This window comes from Leguminivora glycinivorella, chromosome 26 (genome assembly GCF_023078275.1).
Source record: "Leguminivora glycinivorella isolate SPB_JAAS2020 chromosome 26, LegGlyc_1.1, whole genome shotgun sequence".
Lineage (NCBI taxonomy): Eukaryota > Metazoa > Arthropoda > Insecta > Lepidoptera > Tortricidae > Leguminivora > Leguminivora glycinivorella.
The window spans coordinates 10181212-10199335 of record NC_062996.1 but is presented as its reverse complement, the minus strand read 5'-3'; the positions used below and the strand labels follow the sequence as shown (position 1 = coordinate 10199335).

Below are 18124 nucleotides of genomic sequence, written 5' to 3'. Positions count from 1 at the left end.
TATGTATTTTATAGCAAGTACAGAATTTAGAAAATATTGCACTGTTTTGCATCAGCCTGTATCTCTAACGACTCCGTACCAAGTACGGGCGTGTATCGTAAAAAATAAAATCATAACCCAACTGTTTTGCCAATATTGTGCCATTCCGAATGGCAGTGTACCGAACGGAACCAAACTAGATCTTTCATCGCAAAGTTTGTGTAGTAAAGTGTATTAAAAAACATAAAATTGTAATAAATAGTGACACTAGATAATTTAACATTCGTTCACACATTAATCAACACCCAAAATATATTTCGGGATATAATTAGACCGTGATTACCTTTTTGATTTTTGTCGAGCTCCCGATATTTCGAACGCAGTTGCGGTCTATATCCCGGTCAATATAAGTCTAATGAAAATAAACGTAAAATCATTCAAAACTATCATCCTTAGTTTTGTGAAATAGGGCAAAGTTGTAAATATTTATAAAGGATGGGCAAAGTTACACAAAAAAAAATCCATAGCGCCTGAACATTCTTTCATAGCAATTTGATAGTTAGGTCTAAATAATTAACGATGTTGATTTAATTTAGTTTGATTTAATTTAATTTTGTTTTAATTGTGGTTTTCATTTTAAATTAATTATTGCATTTTATAGCTTTAATTTTAAATAAAAGTGTAAAGTAATGTAACAATATGGACTGTTCTGTCTGAAATAAACGAATACAATACAATAATTTTGGTCATAATAATTCAGTTACATAATATACGAATTTAAATTGATTCTAACTTACCTACCCCTTTCGTATGCCACCGTCCCCTTTTGACAGCGATTCGGCAAAACTTAAGTTATTAGCTTCTGTCACGCGACCACGCGCAGTTTACAAAACGATCAAAATGTGACCTGCCGTGCCGAGGTTACTGATGTACTGGATATGTGTATAATTACGTCACATCTGCATTCAATGTACCTATTACACTATTTATGTTAATTTTTGTATTAGATACTTAGGCTTTTTAGATTTTCCTGTTAGAAAATTATTAAAGGCAATAAATTAAGTAATCCCTATTTAAACGAAACTATTCGTTGGACTAGCCATAAAGTGTACGAAAATACGATACTATTAGCGCCATCTATCGACAAGTAGAATGAGTCACAGCATTTAATGATTTCATCATCATTGTTATAACGTCTATTGCAGACGATTTAGGGTGCGCGCACACGGGCGACAAAGTTGCTCGGCGACTTTCGTATTTGTATGAAAAGTTGCGTCGCCTCGTGTGCGCACTTTCATACTAGACCATGGCCGCGACAAAAAAGTCGCCGGCAACAGTTGTCCGTGTGCGCGCGGCCTTACAGCAAAGTTATTTATGACAATGTTTGCCCCTGTATCATAGATTAATTAGTTTAGTCTATGCCCTGTATATACTTTCTCGTTTTGTAGTAATTCTCAAAAAACTTGTGTAGAATAAAATTGGCAACTTTTACCTTTGCAAGTTTCTGGGGATAATTACACAAGAGTGTTTTTGTGATAGAAATATTATTGAAAAAATATTTAATTTTGAGGATATAAGAAAGTGGCGCTAGTGTCGCATTACCTTCACCGTAAGTAATCACTAATACAGCGCCATCTACCGACGAGTAGAATTAGTGACACCATTGATAGATTGGTGTACTCCAAAGATCTTTACAGGGGATAGCTCAATCACATTTTTTGCCATACGAAATTTAACCTTATTACTGAAACAGAAAGTCGATCGTATCAGACTAGCGAAAACGGTCCACATGAGAGGGCATTGTTTGGGCTGGTGTCCCTCTCGCACGTGTTGCCAGTGTTAATGAGGTTCCCATATTAGTAGTATTATTATCTGTATATTACCTGACTTTATAACTTCTTATTTTATTTTAATGTTATATTCAAACTAGGGTTTTGATATATTTCAAAAAATTTGAAAATAATTATAATGTAATTATTTTGATGCCAGTAAATCAAAGATTTGTATAATTAAAAAATACTTTCAATTGGGTGTTAGTAGATTTGGTAGTAACTTTGAAAATTGACTGGTATCCCCAATTTATGACAGTGATGACGTCACTGAATAATGTTGACATTGTCAGCAAGTGCGAGAGGGACACCAGCCCAAACAATTACCTCTCATGTGGACACACTTTTTGACCTAACTAAACAATCTAGTTTAATAATTCTAAATCTATGGTGTACTCTTATCCGATGGGTCTCCATCTCTCGTAACATATTACCCTTTGGTCTCTTTAGCCCCCTCAGAAAAGCGCTAAATTTAAATTGTCTATTTTCTGAATTGTTTTTAATTTGCCGCCATTTTCTAATGACAGATACGTTTTACGTAAAAGAAATTGTCATAATTAAAATATTTTTCTACTTATTCTCGTTGGAAAAAAGGAAATAAAACAGCACAATAAGAGGTAACGTTAGTTTATTCGCTCTCCTGAGTGCGCAGGCGCGCGCTGGCGTTGGTGACGCGCACGGAGAGCTGCTGCGCGCGCGCGACGATGGCGGCGCGCTTCTTGGCGGAGACGGCGTGCGCGATCTCGGCGCAGTACGTGCGGTTCTGCATCATCAGGATCTCGAGCTCGCGCACGTTGTGAACTAGCACCTGGAATGGAAAGTGGTTGATCAGCAGGGTAACTTTCATGATGACATCAATTTGACGACACGCTACATATAGGATCATTGATGATTATTCATTAATCAATTTAATCGTTTATAAATTACTTCAAAAGTAAGCTATTCATACATACTTTTCAAGTATCAAGTAGGTATTAATTATTTCACGTATGAATAGTTTCGAAGTCATGATTAAAATGATTTATGAATAATGATTAATTATTAAATAAAACCCTGAATAACCTATACGCAGTGTGACGACAAATTTATGTCATCGACATGAAAGTTACGGGCCCTGTTGATCAGAAATGATTCTTAGGTCTGTTTAAGGGACCGTCCACACTCAAGAGACGCATGTCCGCCGACGCGGAACGGACGTCAGCGCCACGCCGCCTGAATGTAATTTAAAAAACGTCTCCTCAGTACATTTTATATAGGAAGTTGTAAATTGTAACTTGTAGCTTCGAAAAATGGGCCCCAGGCCGTCCTTTTCACACTATTTGTAAGTGCGATAAGGACAGCTCGATGTGTTATCATCTATCGAGAGACCATGATTGCCCTACAGGACTGTACAGCATCAAAAGCATATCAAACTATGCACAACATTCTCACACATAAACAACACTTGTCATAAAAAAATATTAAAATCCTACAGAGACGATGCCTTTGCCAGAATTGCTTGCCAAAGTGTTCAGAATAAGAGGCTATAATATACACCGTGTGCCCGAAGAACCCGAAAGATTTTAACCACGAAAGATTTTTTTTTATGTAAAAACAAAAAAATAATATTATGTGATTTTTGTAATTCTTGAAGAAAATATTATTATTATTATTATTATTTGTAAAGCAGGCAGGCAGTTGTAGTAACTGATAAAGCCTGTATCCAGTTGTCGGTAGAGGTTTCAGGTATTATGTGGAATTAGCACTGTACTTGTCTAACTTATTCTTGAATTCGTTTACATTTTGGGCCGATATTACATCCTCCGGGAGCTGATTCCAAGCTTTTACCACTCTATTACTAAAGAAATGTCTATGAGGATTGTTGTATAGCTGGGGAGTTTATTGAAAAACCTTAAATTTTTTGACCAAAGCATGAAACTTGGCACAGTTGTTCCTTATATCAAAATAAGCCGATTAAGATCGGGAGCCTTCGGGAGCCTCCCCCCTGGGGCCCGGGAGGGGGGGTCAAAGTACCGCTTCACCCGGCTTGGTTTGAAAAATTCTAACTTACCCCGTTTAGTTAATAGGTCATGTTTTGTATCGTTTTCGAGTAAATCAATAACGTAGCATTCGTTTTTAGTACTATAATTATCATTTAATGGTAAATAAAATAACAAAAAATTAAAAAATTTGAAATTTTCATCCATGATTTACAAATTCAAGTCATCATAAATTACAAACTATTTGCTTTTTCTATAAATAAAAAATATGACATGATAGCCTATTTAATATAGATTATAAAAAATATAACTTTTATCCACCTTTACTAACGTTAAGTTCCACAAAAAAATTACTTTGAGACGCGCGGCGTCGGTACGCCGCGAGCGTAATTTTAAAATGCCTTTATTTTAGAAACTCTATTAGACCCCGTTTAGCTATTAGGTCATGTTTGATATCGTTTTCGAGTAAATCAATAACGTAAAATTCATTTTTGGTACTAAAATTATAATTTAATGGTAAGTAACATTAAAAAAACACACTGTGGGACATGGGGTAAATTGTGGTGTAGGCGAGAGGCTGGCAACCTGTCACTGCAATGTCACAGTTTCGTTTTCTTTCAACCCCTTATTTGCCAAGAGTGGCACTGTAACTTTAGCAGTTTCATGTGCTCTGCCTACCCCTATATGGGAAACAGGTGTGATTGTATGTATGTAACATTAAAAAAAAAAAATTTTTGAAATTTTCATCCATGATTTAGAAATTCAAGTCATCATAAATGACAAACTGTTTGCTTTTTCTATAAATAAAAAATATGATATGAAAGCCTATTTAATATAGATTGTAAAAAATATAACTTTTATCCACCTTCACAAACGTTAAGTTCCACAAAAAAATTACTTTAAGACGCGCGGCGTCGGGACGCCGCGAGCGTAATTTTAAAATACCTCTATTTTAAAAACTCTATTAGACCCGGTTTAGCTATTAGGTCATGTTTGATATAGTTTTCGAGTAAATTAATAACAAAAAATTTATTTTTGGTACTACAATTATAATTTAATGGTAAATAAATAAAAAAAAAATTCATCTATAATTTGAAAATTCAAGTCAACAAAAATGTCAACTGTTTGCTTTTTCTTTAAATAAAAATATGATGTAAAAGCCTATGCGTATGTCACCAAACACCCAGACAAGTTTGGTGGAAGCTTCCTTCACGAACTGCTTGGTGTCTGATGACCATGGTCCAAATGTTTCAAATGCAATTGCCGCAAATATGTAGTTGTTTTTTTAAAAATGCATATTTGCGCGTTTAAACTGGACGTTTTGCAGCAGCAGTCCCTGGTTTCTGGGCCGAGCGTTAGACGTTGGACGGAGCCAAGGTATCCACACAGGTCACGCCCCACGCCAAGGGTCGTCCCAGAAACCAAGGCAAAAGCGAGCAACCATCAGGCCGCTTTCCGTCTGCTGCTGACAAGCCGACAGTTTCGAGGGTTGTCGGTATGTTCGCTGTGCCGAGAGCCTTGCGGATTAAATCGTTAAGTGCAGCGTGTCACAAAATTCGGCCAGCAATAGACTGGCAGTGGAGTCCGTGGTGTCCTAATGCGTCGGCAGCAAGGGTGTGGTTGGCATGTCTTTAGCCCCAGTCTTAGACAAATGGCAGTATGTATATGATGAAGTAAGGCAGCCTCGGAAGGAGGTATGTTCTCCAAGTGTCGATCTTTTCTAGTAAAGAGGTTCTTCCGGCACTCATTCACTGTTGCGTAAGGACCCTTGATCTGAAACAATATGTGCATTGTCATTTTATTTAAATAGATTCTGCAACTATCAAATTCAACATTTTGGTGGATCACCTTCACTATTACACACTTACCTATCATACAAAATAATTACAAACTTTAGTAGAATCTGATTAGCTTATCTATGATATTGCTCCATCTCGTAATAGTTTGAAGCCTTGGGTGGCCATGTTTCTCCCTTGTTGATCGTTTCAAGCTGCGTTTATCGTACCTAACCCATACTATGTCTAATCTAGAAACATTTTCTTTTGGCTTTGAAGCTTAGCCAGGCCACTCAAGGTGTCAAACTATTACAAGATGGAGCAATATCAGAGGCAAATCAGATTCTACTAAAGTTTGTAATAGTTTTGTATGATACGTAACGTAAGTGGGTAATACTGAAGGTTACGTGATCCACCAAAAAGTTGTAATTTGATAGTTGTAGACTCTAAAATGATAATGCACATATTGTTTCAGACCAAGTCGTTGCGCAACGGTGAATGAGTGGTCGAAGTACCTATTAGGTACCAGAAAAGATCGACAATTGGAGAACATACCAGGGATGTAACGGAGCTCTGCTTCTGCTTCCGTTTCTGCGGAACTTCCGTTTTGTTTTACACATCCGCTTCTGTTCCGGTTCTGTTATTTTTCAAACGGAAGTTATAGCGGATGTCAGAACCTAGCGACGCGCGACGGTGGGACATGAGCGGCGTACATCAAAGACCAATAGGTCTATACCTGTTATTCGCTCATCTCTCCGCTTGCCACGTGCTGTGATACAAAACATCAATCGCTTCATTCCGTTAGTAGCGAGTGAACAACTAACTATTCAGTGGTGCAGGGCTTATCTACAATCCCCTTAGAAGCAAACTGCAGGGAGATAAAACTGCTAGGCTTTTGTTTATTAAATACAGTTTACTTCTTTTATAGTCACTCCATTTAATTTAAAAATTTAATTGTGTGCTAACAATTACATATATAAATTTTACTGGTTAGTTTTGGATTGTATTGTACTACCTACGAGTAAGTTTTCTTTTCGTTTCTAAAACTTTTTACGGCATAATAAAGGTTTAAAAGGATTCTTATGTGATTTTTAGTGATTACCTAAACAACTAAACATCTTAAAGTTCAAGGTGATTTAAATTTTTGGATTGTAATGAATGATATAGTTAAGATAAAATATCAGGTAACTTTTCTTTTCGTTTTTAAAACCTAAGTGGGCCTAAAGGCTGATTACAAACTGCTGATTACAGGCTGAACAGTAAACACCTAAAAGTTCTAGGTAATTTAAGTAGTTTTGGTTTATGTTATACCTATGTGGTATTTTTTCATTTCGTTTTTAACTTCCGCTTCTGGTTCCGGTTCCGCTTCTGCTTCCGTTAAACTAAATTCAAAACTTCCGCTTCCGCTTCCGGTTCCGTTAAAACCACATCCGTTACATCCCTGGAACATACCTCCTTCAGAGGCTGCCTTGCATCAGCATATACTGCGCACAGTGTACCAGGGGCCCATTTCTCGAAGCTACAAGTTACAATTTTCAACTGGTTGTCAATGTCTAATATGACAAGTTGGAAAGAGACTTCCGCTTGTAACTTGTAACTTTCAGTTTTGAGAAATGGGACTCAGGGCGTTCTTGTTTGGAGTCAGGCGTTGGTGCCACACCAAAATTTGCCAAGTCCGTCTTCTTGGGGATGGAAGGAAGAAGGAGACGAATGGGTACCACACTGGTCAGACAACACTGAAGTGGCCAGTGCCCAGTATATGCTTAGAAGTTACAAGATGTAAATGTAAATCAGGTTGCAAAAACCGATGCAACTGCATAAAGAGGGTAGAGCCTTCTTTATGCAGTTCCATATGTACCCAGCTATGTTTCTGTGAAGGGAATGTATAGTATGAGTAGTATGAGTAGGTATGAGTAGGTATGAGTAATCTGTCAATTAGGACACCACAGACTAAACTATAAGTGCTAACTTTTCAGTGTTGGATACTCTATGGCAGTCCCGACTCAATTATAATAAGCTCATTATAATTCGTGTGGTCCGACCCGAGTGTTGCCGTTGTCGACACCGGAGTCAATAATAATGAATCTTTTTCTATTTATGCATTAACACACCTCTGACACTGGCGATCAAATATATGAAAGAGGCGCGTTCCCCGCACACAGTCTAAGCTCGCGTAGGTGAACGCGTACTACCCTTTGTGAATAGGCTTTAATATCATATTTTTATATTTATAGAAAAAGCAAACCGTTTGACATTTATGGTGACTTGAATTTGCAACTCACAGATTTTTTTTTAATTTCATTTAACATTAAATGGTCATTTTAGTACCAAAACTAAATTCTACGTTATTAATTTACTCGAAAACGATACTAAACATGACCTAATAGCTAAACGGGTTCTAATAGAGTTTTTTAAAATAAAGGCATTTTAAAATTACGCTCGCGGCGTCCCGACGCCGCGCGGCTTAAAGTTTTTTTTATGAAACTTAACGTTTGTAAAGGTGGGTAAAAGTTATATTATTCATAATCTATATTAAATAGGCTTTCATATCATATTTTTTATTTGTAGAAAAAGCAAACAGTTTGACATTTATGATGACTTGAATTTGTAAATCATAGATGAAAATTTCAAACTTTTAATTTTTTTTTATTTTATTTACTATTAAATTATAATTTTAGTACCAAAAATGAATTCTACGTTATTGATTTACTCGAAAACGATACCAAACATGACCTATGAACTAAACGGGCTATGTTAGAATTTTTCAAAGCAAGCCGGGTGTAGCGGTACTTTGACCCCCCCTCCCGAGCCCCAGGGGGGAGGCTCCCGAAGGCTCCCGATCTTAATCGGCTTATTTTGATATAAGGAACAACTGTGCCAAGTTTCATGCTTTGGTCAAGAAAAAAAAGGTTTGGCCTCTTTTTGTCGATAAACGTCCCCACTATGTATGACCTGCGAGAGACCAGTTTATACTGATGACCTCTCAGACGGGTGTTGTTATTACGTTCTAGCATTTTATGAAAATCTTTGAGGTCATAATGTTGGGTTAGTATTTTGTATGTCTCGATCAGGTCTCCACGCTCTCTACGCTCCTTCAGGCTTGTAAGCTTTAGGAACTCCAATCTTTCCTCATAGGACATTTTTTTAAGTTTCTTCGGTATTTTGGTGAAGCTGCGTTGAACCTTCTCCAACAAATCGATGTCCTTGATAAAATAAGGGCTCCACACTTGAAACGCGTATTCCAATATAGGCCTAACATAGGTTTTGTGAATTTTGAGCATCATATCTGGCGTCAGATTCCCGAAAGCTTTTCTTATGAGGTAGATGAGACTCTTTGCTCTCTTAACGAAATATTATGTTTTTTTGTATTTTTTTTTATGTCTTTAAAGTAAAAAGTAAATGTTATTCACAAAACTGGCACTTAAAATAAGTTTTAACATTTTTTTTCTAAAAACCACATTTTACTCTCACTTTTTGAAATTTATCAATTAGGATAGTGAGACTATTCTTCATAACAGCAATTCCCGTCAACTTTGTACAAAAATTAAGGGAAAAGTTAAATTTGTTTTTATTAATTCCTATTTTGTTACCAAGATTTTGTTGATGAATTGAGATTTTATTAAGTTTTATTTCGTCATTAAGGTTCTCTTGTATCTATATTTTCTTAATTATAACAATTATCCTGTATATATCTGACGAAAGTCGAATTATATTACTAAATGTTGGTAACAAAATAGGATCAATTAAAATTTGCTGACGTGGCATTGTACAAAGTTGACGGGAATTGCTGATAATAGCATCAACACCGTTAAGAAGGCATTATGTACTGAGTAACAATAAGAAAATATATTTATTTCAATTGGTAATAACTCTAAAAGTTTTCTAGATATGGACTACTATCTAGAAAACTTTATCTAACATTAACATAATTATAGTCTCTAAATGTGGTCAGGAATACACTGTCGAAATCTTTCAGGTTATTCGGGCCCATGGTGTATAGATTTAAAGAAATAATTTTGCATCTAGACTTTCTAGACCAGTGGCCTGTGAAAGGATTGTGTCTGGCCCACCACTGGTCCTTCAAAATAGTGGGATATGGCCAGGACTGTAGTATTAATGCATTTTTGGTGTGAATCCCTCAACGAGAAAACATCTAGACCAGCGGTTCTCAAACTTATTTTCCCATGGAACCCTTTTAGAAAGTAAAACATCTGACGGAACTCTTAAAACATTCTTTTTTTGCAATCTTTATTTTAATAAGCAATCATGATAGTAAAATCTAATCACTAGATTCTAATGTGAGGTATTACATGAAATTGTTTTTAATTTTTTAACAATTGGTGAATATTTGGTTTTATGGAAGAGAGTTGAAGTTGCATATCAGGTACCCAAAATTCACGCGGAGCCCCCAGAGAGGCTTTGCGGAGCCCTAGGGGTCCGCGGAGCACACTTTGACAATGGCTGATCTAGACATTCTAAATCAAACACAGTCTGATTGGTGAGGTTTTGATGCCTTACCTTGCGGAAGCCGTTAGGGAGCATGTGACGGGTCTTCTTGTTGGAGCCGTAGCCGATGCCGGGCATCAAGTACTGGCCCTTGAAACGCCTGCGCACCCTGTTGTCAATACCTGGAATATTTAAACAACAGTGTTAAAGTTTATTAAGAAAATAGGTCATTTTATTATGACATTGATATTATTTTACATTTCCATGGAGTGAAATGTTGAATGGTCCTAAAACAGGGATTTTTCTTTTTTTTTTTAATTTTTGTGCTTCCATATAAAAGTTGTAAGTCGACTAACAGCTGTAAGGTGACAATATATCAAGGGTCTGCCTGAAAACCAGCGTTGTAGTTAAAATGCTGCAACATTATGCTGAGGCAAGCTCCTATTTAACGCACATGAATATTTTAATTTCACGTGTCGTGTATATGTATAACTCATTTTCTTAGATGCTTAGTCTAGATTTAAGTTTTCTACTTTATCAAATCCTAATGTAACACTTCTTCATTGTTTGTAACATTTTCATGTGATGTTGAATAAAAATTTTCTATGTCTATGTAAGTGTTTTGCATATTCCTTGCTCAATATGGATGGTGCAAGACATAGCAAGAATCAGTATTCAGTAATAAATATATTGTTTACAAAAAACATAAAGCAAGAGTGAAAAGCCTTCAAATCAAGAGTGAACAGGCATCTTCTGGGCGAGCTCACTCCATCGTACGCCACGTATTTGCCTTTGGCTAGTCTGTGGCCAAGAGTAAGACCATTTATAATTTAAAAAAAAGCTCACATTTTTTAAATTATTTTAAACATTCATAGAATAGTCCTGATAAAACTAGTAATAAATAAAAAATAATAATTTAAATAGTAAAAAATGTATCTACCACTATGACCAGATTAACTATGGAGTTATCCGGAATAGGGTTTGGTAGTTCTGATCTAGCAAGGTAACAAATTGTAATTATCATACAGAATGAATAACACAGAGTGCCCTTGCATATAGAAAATAAACTTGTGCCATCATCAGGATTTGAACCAGGAACCTCATGCTCTGAATCCAGAGTGTAAAGCCACTGGACCACACTGACAGTTAGGTAGGAGGGTGAAAATAGCAATATGTTTAAATTAAAAGAAAATAGGTATAATAAGAAACAGGTTAAGGTACTATAACTACATTATATGATTACTAGGGATGTACCGACTATTGATTTGGCCGACTAGGCCGACTACCGACTAGTTGGCGCTTGGGTGGCCGATTAGTCGGCTAGTCGGCCAGAACATAATTTTCGTAAAATTCACATTTTGAATGTCATTTTTGGTCCTTTGTTCGCGCTTTTCATGATTTTTTACAGATGTTCAATGGTTCATGACAATATTTATATACATTTTCCATTTTTAACAACCGGCTTGGCTTAGTGGATAGAGTAGTGATCCTGCCTATGAAGTCGAATCCTAGGTAGGAAATTTATTTCTGTGGTGATAACAGATATGTATTGATTTTGACAAAAAAAGAATTACTAATAGCTACATAATACAACCATAATTTTCAGCTGGTAATTTAATTTTGTACTGTTTTTCTATCACTAATGAAGTGCCGACTAATCGGCCCTTTTTGCCGACTAGTCGCCGACTACAAATGTGGCCGGATAGTCGGCTTTCCCGACTAGTCGGTACATCCCTAATGATTACGGGTAGAAAATATATCATGATAGTTTCTAAAATGTAAGGTAGATAAAAATAGAAATATATATACGAATATGACTGTCTAAATTTAGGAATATATTGCTATTCCGTTCCAATTAAGATTCGAATTAGGTTATATTCCATAGAAATGTCAGTATTCATATGATAGAACACAAAATATAACCTATCAACAAAATAAGCAGACATGCATTGAAATTAGGTTAGATCGAAATATATAAACACAATTTAGTTTTAGTAGGCATGAAACTCTCTTTAAACGTATTTAAATCTCTCGTGTGGGCATTTAAACAGTACGGAGGCATGGTTGAACGAATTTTTACACATCACTTACCTCTCGGTTTACGCCAGTTACGCTTGAGTTTGTCATATCGGTCTGACTGGTGACGAATGAATCTTTTCGTCCTCTTTTTAACGATCGTAGGCCTGTATACTGGTCTGATAGCCATTTTGATATTTTTCACGCGAAACGCGGCAGTGAACCACGCGGTGACACGGCCGCACGAAAAGGAAGAAGGAATAGACAATTGTAGACATTTATAGATTTTAGGTGCGTTTTCGATTACGCACTATATATTTTTTAAAGTAATGCGTCACTTTATAAAACTGTAATTTTTCAATCTTATTTATTGAATTTTAAATAGCAGTAAAAAGTTAAATAAAAAATATGTTTACTTTGTCTCTATGCGTGGTTAAAAATCGACAATGAAATAAAAATACATATTTTAATAGAAAATTTTTAGGTCTAAATAATTTATTTATGGTAATTTATTAAAAATATGATGTAAAAATATACTATAATTACTTTAAAATAATTATTTCGCAAATATTCTGCAATTTCAGGAGCGGAAATGCATTTTGTCTATTACTAATCATAGACATACTTTTATGACAGCTCGCTGTTTACATAGAGAACAATCCGATTTCTCTATGCCACAGACGCCAAATGTCGCCATCGATCAATGACATTTTGTAAAGTTGAATTTATTGATATAAAGCGTTAATGTAAATAATAAACAATTTAATCATAAACGTCGACTTCCAGTCGATATGTATGCCAAGGGCAAAGGCTCTACGGTGCCTTCGGACGCTCAGGCTCGCGAAAAGTTGGCTCTCTATGTGTACGAGTACTTGCTTCATGTTGGGGCACAGAAGGCGGCGCAGACGTTTCTCTCAGAAATCCGATGGGAGAAGAACATAACGCTCGGGGAGCCGCCGGGGTTCCTGCACTCGTGGTGGTGCGTGTTCTGGGACCTGTACTGCGCGGCGCCTGAGCGCCGGGACACATGCGAACACTCTTCAGAAGCTAAGGCCTTCCACGATTACGGCTTCGTTAATTCTGGCTACGGGGTGAACGGGATTGGACACAATGCCGGCCCGGCGCCGCCTAATGACGGTACGAACCTTTATATTACCTAAAAACATCGTATTTATGATACATTTTGCACACTTCATCTCCAGTATGTAGGGCATAGTTTTTCTTATCAATGTGTGTAAATAGTGGTTTGTTCTGAGATAATGCGGGGTTTTTACTACATTGCCATGTTTTTGATGGGTTTTTACATGTTTGGTTGTAACATCAATTTTGCGTATTTCAATGTAGACAAAACATAATATTTACTTTCTCTCTATTGCATTAAATTTAGACATAAGTTTGAGTGCTAATTACTTAATTATTGAAGAAACATCATAGAAAACACAAAATACTCGTAAAAGTGCATAAATATTAATATAATATTTAAGAAGTGGGCTGTGTAAGATTATATTTTACCTGTATGTATACTGTAAGAGAGACGGCCTATAGGTGAAGGGCATCCATACATTTAAACCACACTTTGATTCAATATCTTTTTATATTTTTAGGAGCTAAATAACAAGCGTTCACTCTCAATCGCTGCTTCTATCTGAATGCCCCCGTCAAGTGTTTGTTCTCCTTGACGTTTTATCTATTATTCTCAATTCAAATCAGGGACTGCCAGTCAGCAAACATAAAAATGCTGTAAAAGGTTTCACTCCGTATGTGAAACCTCTTACAATACACAGCAATAGTGGCTTTAAGGTTGAATATCATCAGTCTTCAGTAACCATACAAATCATAAAGCAATGTCAATATTCAGATTATTATCTGATCTTTGACATAAAGCTGGCAACTTCCTCGCACAACATATCAGCATTGCGATACAGCAAGGAAATGTCGCCAGTATCCTTGGTACAATGCCTCAAGCGCCTATTTTAGACAATTGGCAAGGTGCAAAGCGGGTGGAGGGGGTAGCTAAAACGATCACAGCGCTCACTACGGCCAAAATTGACATCTTAGTCGCTGACTTGCGCTGTCAAATCCATATTGCAGTATACATTTTCATGTCGTTTTTGAGATAAATTTAATACGGGCCCAGTAAAATTTGTTATGGCGAATTGTAATAACTCCAAGAAAAGTAGCGACTAAATTCTAGCTATTTCAAAGACCGTGGTGGAAACGAAACCACCGTTTAAGTGAATAGTTGCCGTAAGAAGAAAAGTGTCGTCCAATCTCTAAAGTTTTACTTAAAGTGCGTAATCATTTGATACAAGTATTGAATTGAATTTACGGTGAATTTGTAGTGCAAATTTTATTGGAGGTAGAAAAGCCGACGTGGAAGCCAATCCCAGTTATGTTCGGAAATAATTTTATTTGTTTCCTCATCTGTGCTCCTGTTTACAAATCGAAACGAATTGACGAAAATGCGTAAATATCGAGGTTTCAATGGGAAGAAGGAGCACGAGAACAATAGAAGCAGAAGCAGTCCATCCACTGAAGGCTTATCACATTTTAAATAAAATTCCTGAGAACTTCTTTCATCGCATTCATGATTGTATTTGATGTGATATCTGGTAAACCTCCAATATTTTCAAGTAAATGAAACAAGTTTATGTAATGTATATTATAATTAAACGTTATTATAGCTAGTTTGTTTTTATTTTACAATAAACCCTGTACCCTGCAATGATACTTATATAATACCTATAGTTAGCCTATGAAAATGACAGGATAGCAGTGAACTGATCAACTATTTCAAAAGCCAATGATTTATTTATACTTTATTGCACATAGGTACAAATGGTGTAAAAAAGTCTTCAATCTCTAGAAAATGCCCAGCTAGCACCAATTTCTTGTCTTTATTCATCGTCTTGGGTTGGAAAATGATTTCGTGAGCGATGGCACGAAACCCCGTTTTAGTCACCAGTTTGTTAATTTCTCACTGAAAACAACAATTTTAATGTTATTGGCGATAATGTTGTAACCACCGTCGTCCAAAATTGTCTAATATAGTAAAATAACACAAGATTTCATTAATTTTTTCACAATTTTTACTTACTTCTCGCTTAACAGCGGCGACAATATTGTCCATAATGGTCACCTGTCACGTGGCGTGTCGTCGCGCACGGTCCCAATAGCTAGCTTTTAAGTTTAGTCTTAGTTTCTTAATATAATTATGTAAATATGTTCATGTAAAAAAAACCACTACAAGAAAATAATATCCATTCTTAGATACTATAATAGGCTAGTTTCCTACACTTAAAATAAAATATTTTGTGCAGAGCACAAAATAAAGCACCACATGATTAGAAGAAATACATGGACAGTAGTTATGTTTAAACATAATTTCTATTTAATAAGTGGAAAAGAAAGATATAAAGTAAATGACTTGACCGTGACGTCACTCCTCAGTATTTCATAGTAATTCCATATTAGCAAATTATTTTGACATTTCTTAAAAAGAAGCTGATTTGACTAGTATTATTAGGTCAATCTAAATGTGGGGCTTCTAAACAGGACTTTTCACTGCAATATTTGGCCTGCTGCTATTGGTGTCCCTCTCTTACTCACATGTTAGAGAAGGACAACAAAAGTAATCCAGTCACGTTTGTTTCCCAAAATAAATAAAATAAAATATTGCTGTGAAAATATGACCCGTTTAGAACTTTTAGAAGTGATTCAAATAAACATTGAATGAGTTCATAGAAAATTTAATCCAGTAGTCAGTACATTATAGTTGTTTGAATAAAGAATATTCTGTTTTTGTCAACTGATCTCTAGGAGCCCAAGTCACAGGCATCGCCTAGTTTGGGATCCAGTCATCTACATGATGCCTGGAAAATTGTATTATTGTCAATAAACTATTTTTATTTTATTTATTTTATAGATGGGTAAATCAACTTTTTCTTGCCTGTTATTGCCATGGTTATGGTCCCCTGAGTCACGCTGGTTTTTAACCCCCGACGCAAAAACGACGGGGTGTTATAAGTTTGACGTGTCCGTCTGTCTGTCTGTTTGTCTGTCTGTGTGTGTGTCTGTGTCTGTCTGTGGCATCGTAGCTCCCGAACGGATGAACCGATTTCGATTTAGTTTTTTTCATTTGAAAGCTGTGTTAGCCGGGAGTGTTCTTAGCCATGTTTCATGAAAATCGGTCCACTAGGTCGCGGTCGGGGGTTTTTTCAAAATTTTTATTTTGTGGTTAGGTTATATGCAAAATTATGCTACTGAAATTGTGCATGCAGGCATGTAGTTCATGTTTGTAGGTGTAGTTAGCAAAATAAGGAAAAGGCTTGTTAACACCAGAAAAATGCATGTTTTAGTTTAATTTTGCAAAAAACAGCGTAACTTAGGGGACCGCAACCATGGCAAATAACAGGCAAGAAAAAGTTGATTCACCAGATATCTTTTGTCTAATAAATAAATAAAATAAAAAAGCGTTTTATCATTTTTTTTCCTTTAATATTTTATTTTGATTGCAGGCATGGGCGGCGGCGGCATGCCGCCCGGTTTCTTCCCAAACTCCTCGCTCCGGCCGTCACCGCCCGCGCCCCACCCCGGCTCGCAGCCCTCCCCGCACGGACCGCAGCCGCAGCTCATGGGCTCTCAGCCTTTCATCGGACCCTGGTACTCGAGCGGACCCCGCCAACCTGTTAGGATGGGGATGGGCAACGATTTTAACGGGCCGCCAGGTACGTTCTGTTTAAAATCTTCATATTCGTGAAAAAATAAAGCAAACATATGGATAAGGGCTATTATAAATATAGGAAAAAACTTACCTATTGATGACTTTTTTGACGAAATTACAAGAATGTTGCCTGTGTGGTGACGGGTTAAGAATTTCACCACCCCCTTTCTTCCCGTGGGTGTCGTAGAAGGCGACTATGGGATATGGGTTAAATTGTGGCGTAGGCGAGAGGCTGGCAACCTGTCACTGCAATGTCACAGTTTCGTTTTCTTTCAACCCCTTATTTGCCAAGAGTGGCACAGAAGCTTTAGTAGTTTCATGTGTTCTGCCTACCTCTTTGTGGGATACAGGCGTGATTGTATGTATGTATGTATGTACAAGAATGTACGAAAAATGAAAATGAAATATTTATTTTTCAAGTAGGCATATTACAATGCGCATATGAACGTCAAATAAAGCTACGCCGGCTCTAACCCTACGCCTCAGCCTCGAGAAGATTTCAGTCCCCCCTCAGTTGGGAGGGGGGTATCCACTATGGGACCGGCAAGAAACTCGGCGGGCAACTTCTTTTCAAAACATTACATCTTATAACTAACATGCATTAAATAACAAGATACAATTTAACATGCAAAAGTATTCATCAAAGAATATGAACAGACAAATTATGAAATAGTACATTACGATACAAGTGCGTATAAAAAGAAGTTCGAAACGAGCGGCGATAAATTAAAACACGACCGAAGGGAGTGTTAAATCGACACGAGTTACGAATTTCCTTTTCGCACGCGTATCGTACGACGTTTTTCAGTACAGATGGCCATCCGAAGTTTCGACCTGGCATATAATGAACCACTTATCGTGTCGATTTAAAACACTCCCTTCGGTCGTGTTTTAATTTATCCCCACTCGTTTCGAACTTCCTTTTTTACGCACTTGTATCGTAATGTATAGAGATGGGCCGAATATTCGGTAAATATTCGGTATTCGGCATATTCGGCAAGTTTTTCAATGTTCGTATTCGGCCGAATAGTTCGGTTGCATTGCCGAATATTCACCGAATAAACAAAGTAAATAACTAATGAAGATCTTATATATTCCATTGGATAATAAGCTCCTATTTTAGTGCCTTTCTAAGGAACTACTAAAAATGCGTCAAATTATAAACACAATTTTTTTGTAAACACGTTTAAAAACCGTAGTCTAAGAGTTGAGAAGAGTTCAGAGTTGTTTTAACTAAGTTTTAGTTATCCACTAAATCATAAGAACATAGATGTAGTATGTATGAACATTATCAATCATTTCATAGTTTTAATCTTAACATTCGCTTTAAAAATATGGTGTTACCGAATATTCGGCCGAATGTTCGGTTCGGTAAGA

The 18124-nt window shown here is 36.5% G+C and overlaps 2 protein-coding genes and 1 non-coding gene across 7 annotated transcripts in view; 1 reads left to right on the top strand and 2 right to left on the bottom strand.

The window, feature by feature from the left end:
* Window positions 1-2419: 2419 nt before the first annotated feature.
* Window positions 2420-12288, bottom strand: LOC125239767 (60S ribosomal protein L32). The gene is made up of 3 exons (XM_048147439.1): window positions 12100-12288; window positions 10081-10190; window positions 2420-2616 (listed from the first exon to the last, which is right to left on the bottom strand). The coding sequence occupies exons 1-3, from the start codon at window positions 12212-12214 to the stop codon at window positions 2437-2439; spliced, it is 405 nt and encodes a 134-aa protein (XP_048003396.1). The 5' UTR covers window positions 12215-12288; the 3' UTR covers window positions 2420-2436.
* LOC125240155 lies at window positions 10936-11062 on the bottom strand. Its single transcript, XR_007178588.1, has one exon. It is a non-coding gene; the product is annotated as a small nucleolar RNA psi18S-841/snoR66 (small nucleolar RNA).
* A 413-nt stretch (window positions 12289-12701) lies between the features above and the next one.
* The window catches only part of LOC125239798 (single-stranded DNA-binding protein 3), a 28590-nt gene continuing 23167 nt past the window's right edge, over window positions 12702-18124 (top strand). For all 5 annotated transcript variants that reach the window (XM_048147490.1, XM_048147487.1, XM_048147486.1 and 2 more), the window contains exons 1-2: window positions 12702-13161; window positions 16542-16751. In XM_048147490.1, the coding sequence (XP_048003447.1) occupies window positions 12816-13161; window positions 16542-16751 (556 nt within the window). In that variant the 5' untranslated portion in view covers window positions 12702-12815. The remainder of the gene's footprint in view (window positions 13162-16541; window positions 16752-18124) is intronic.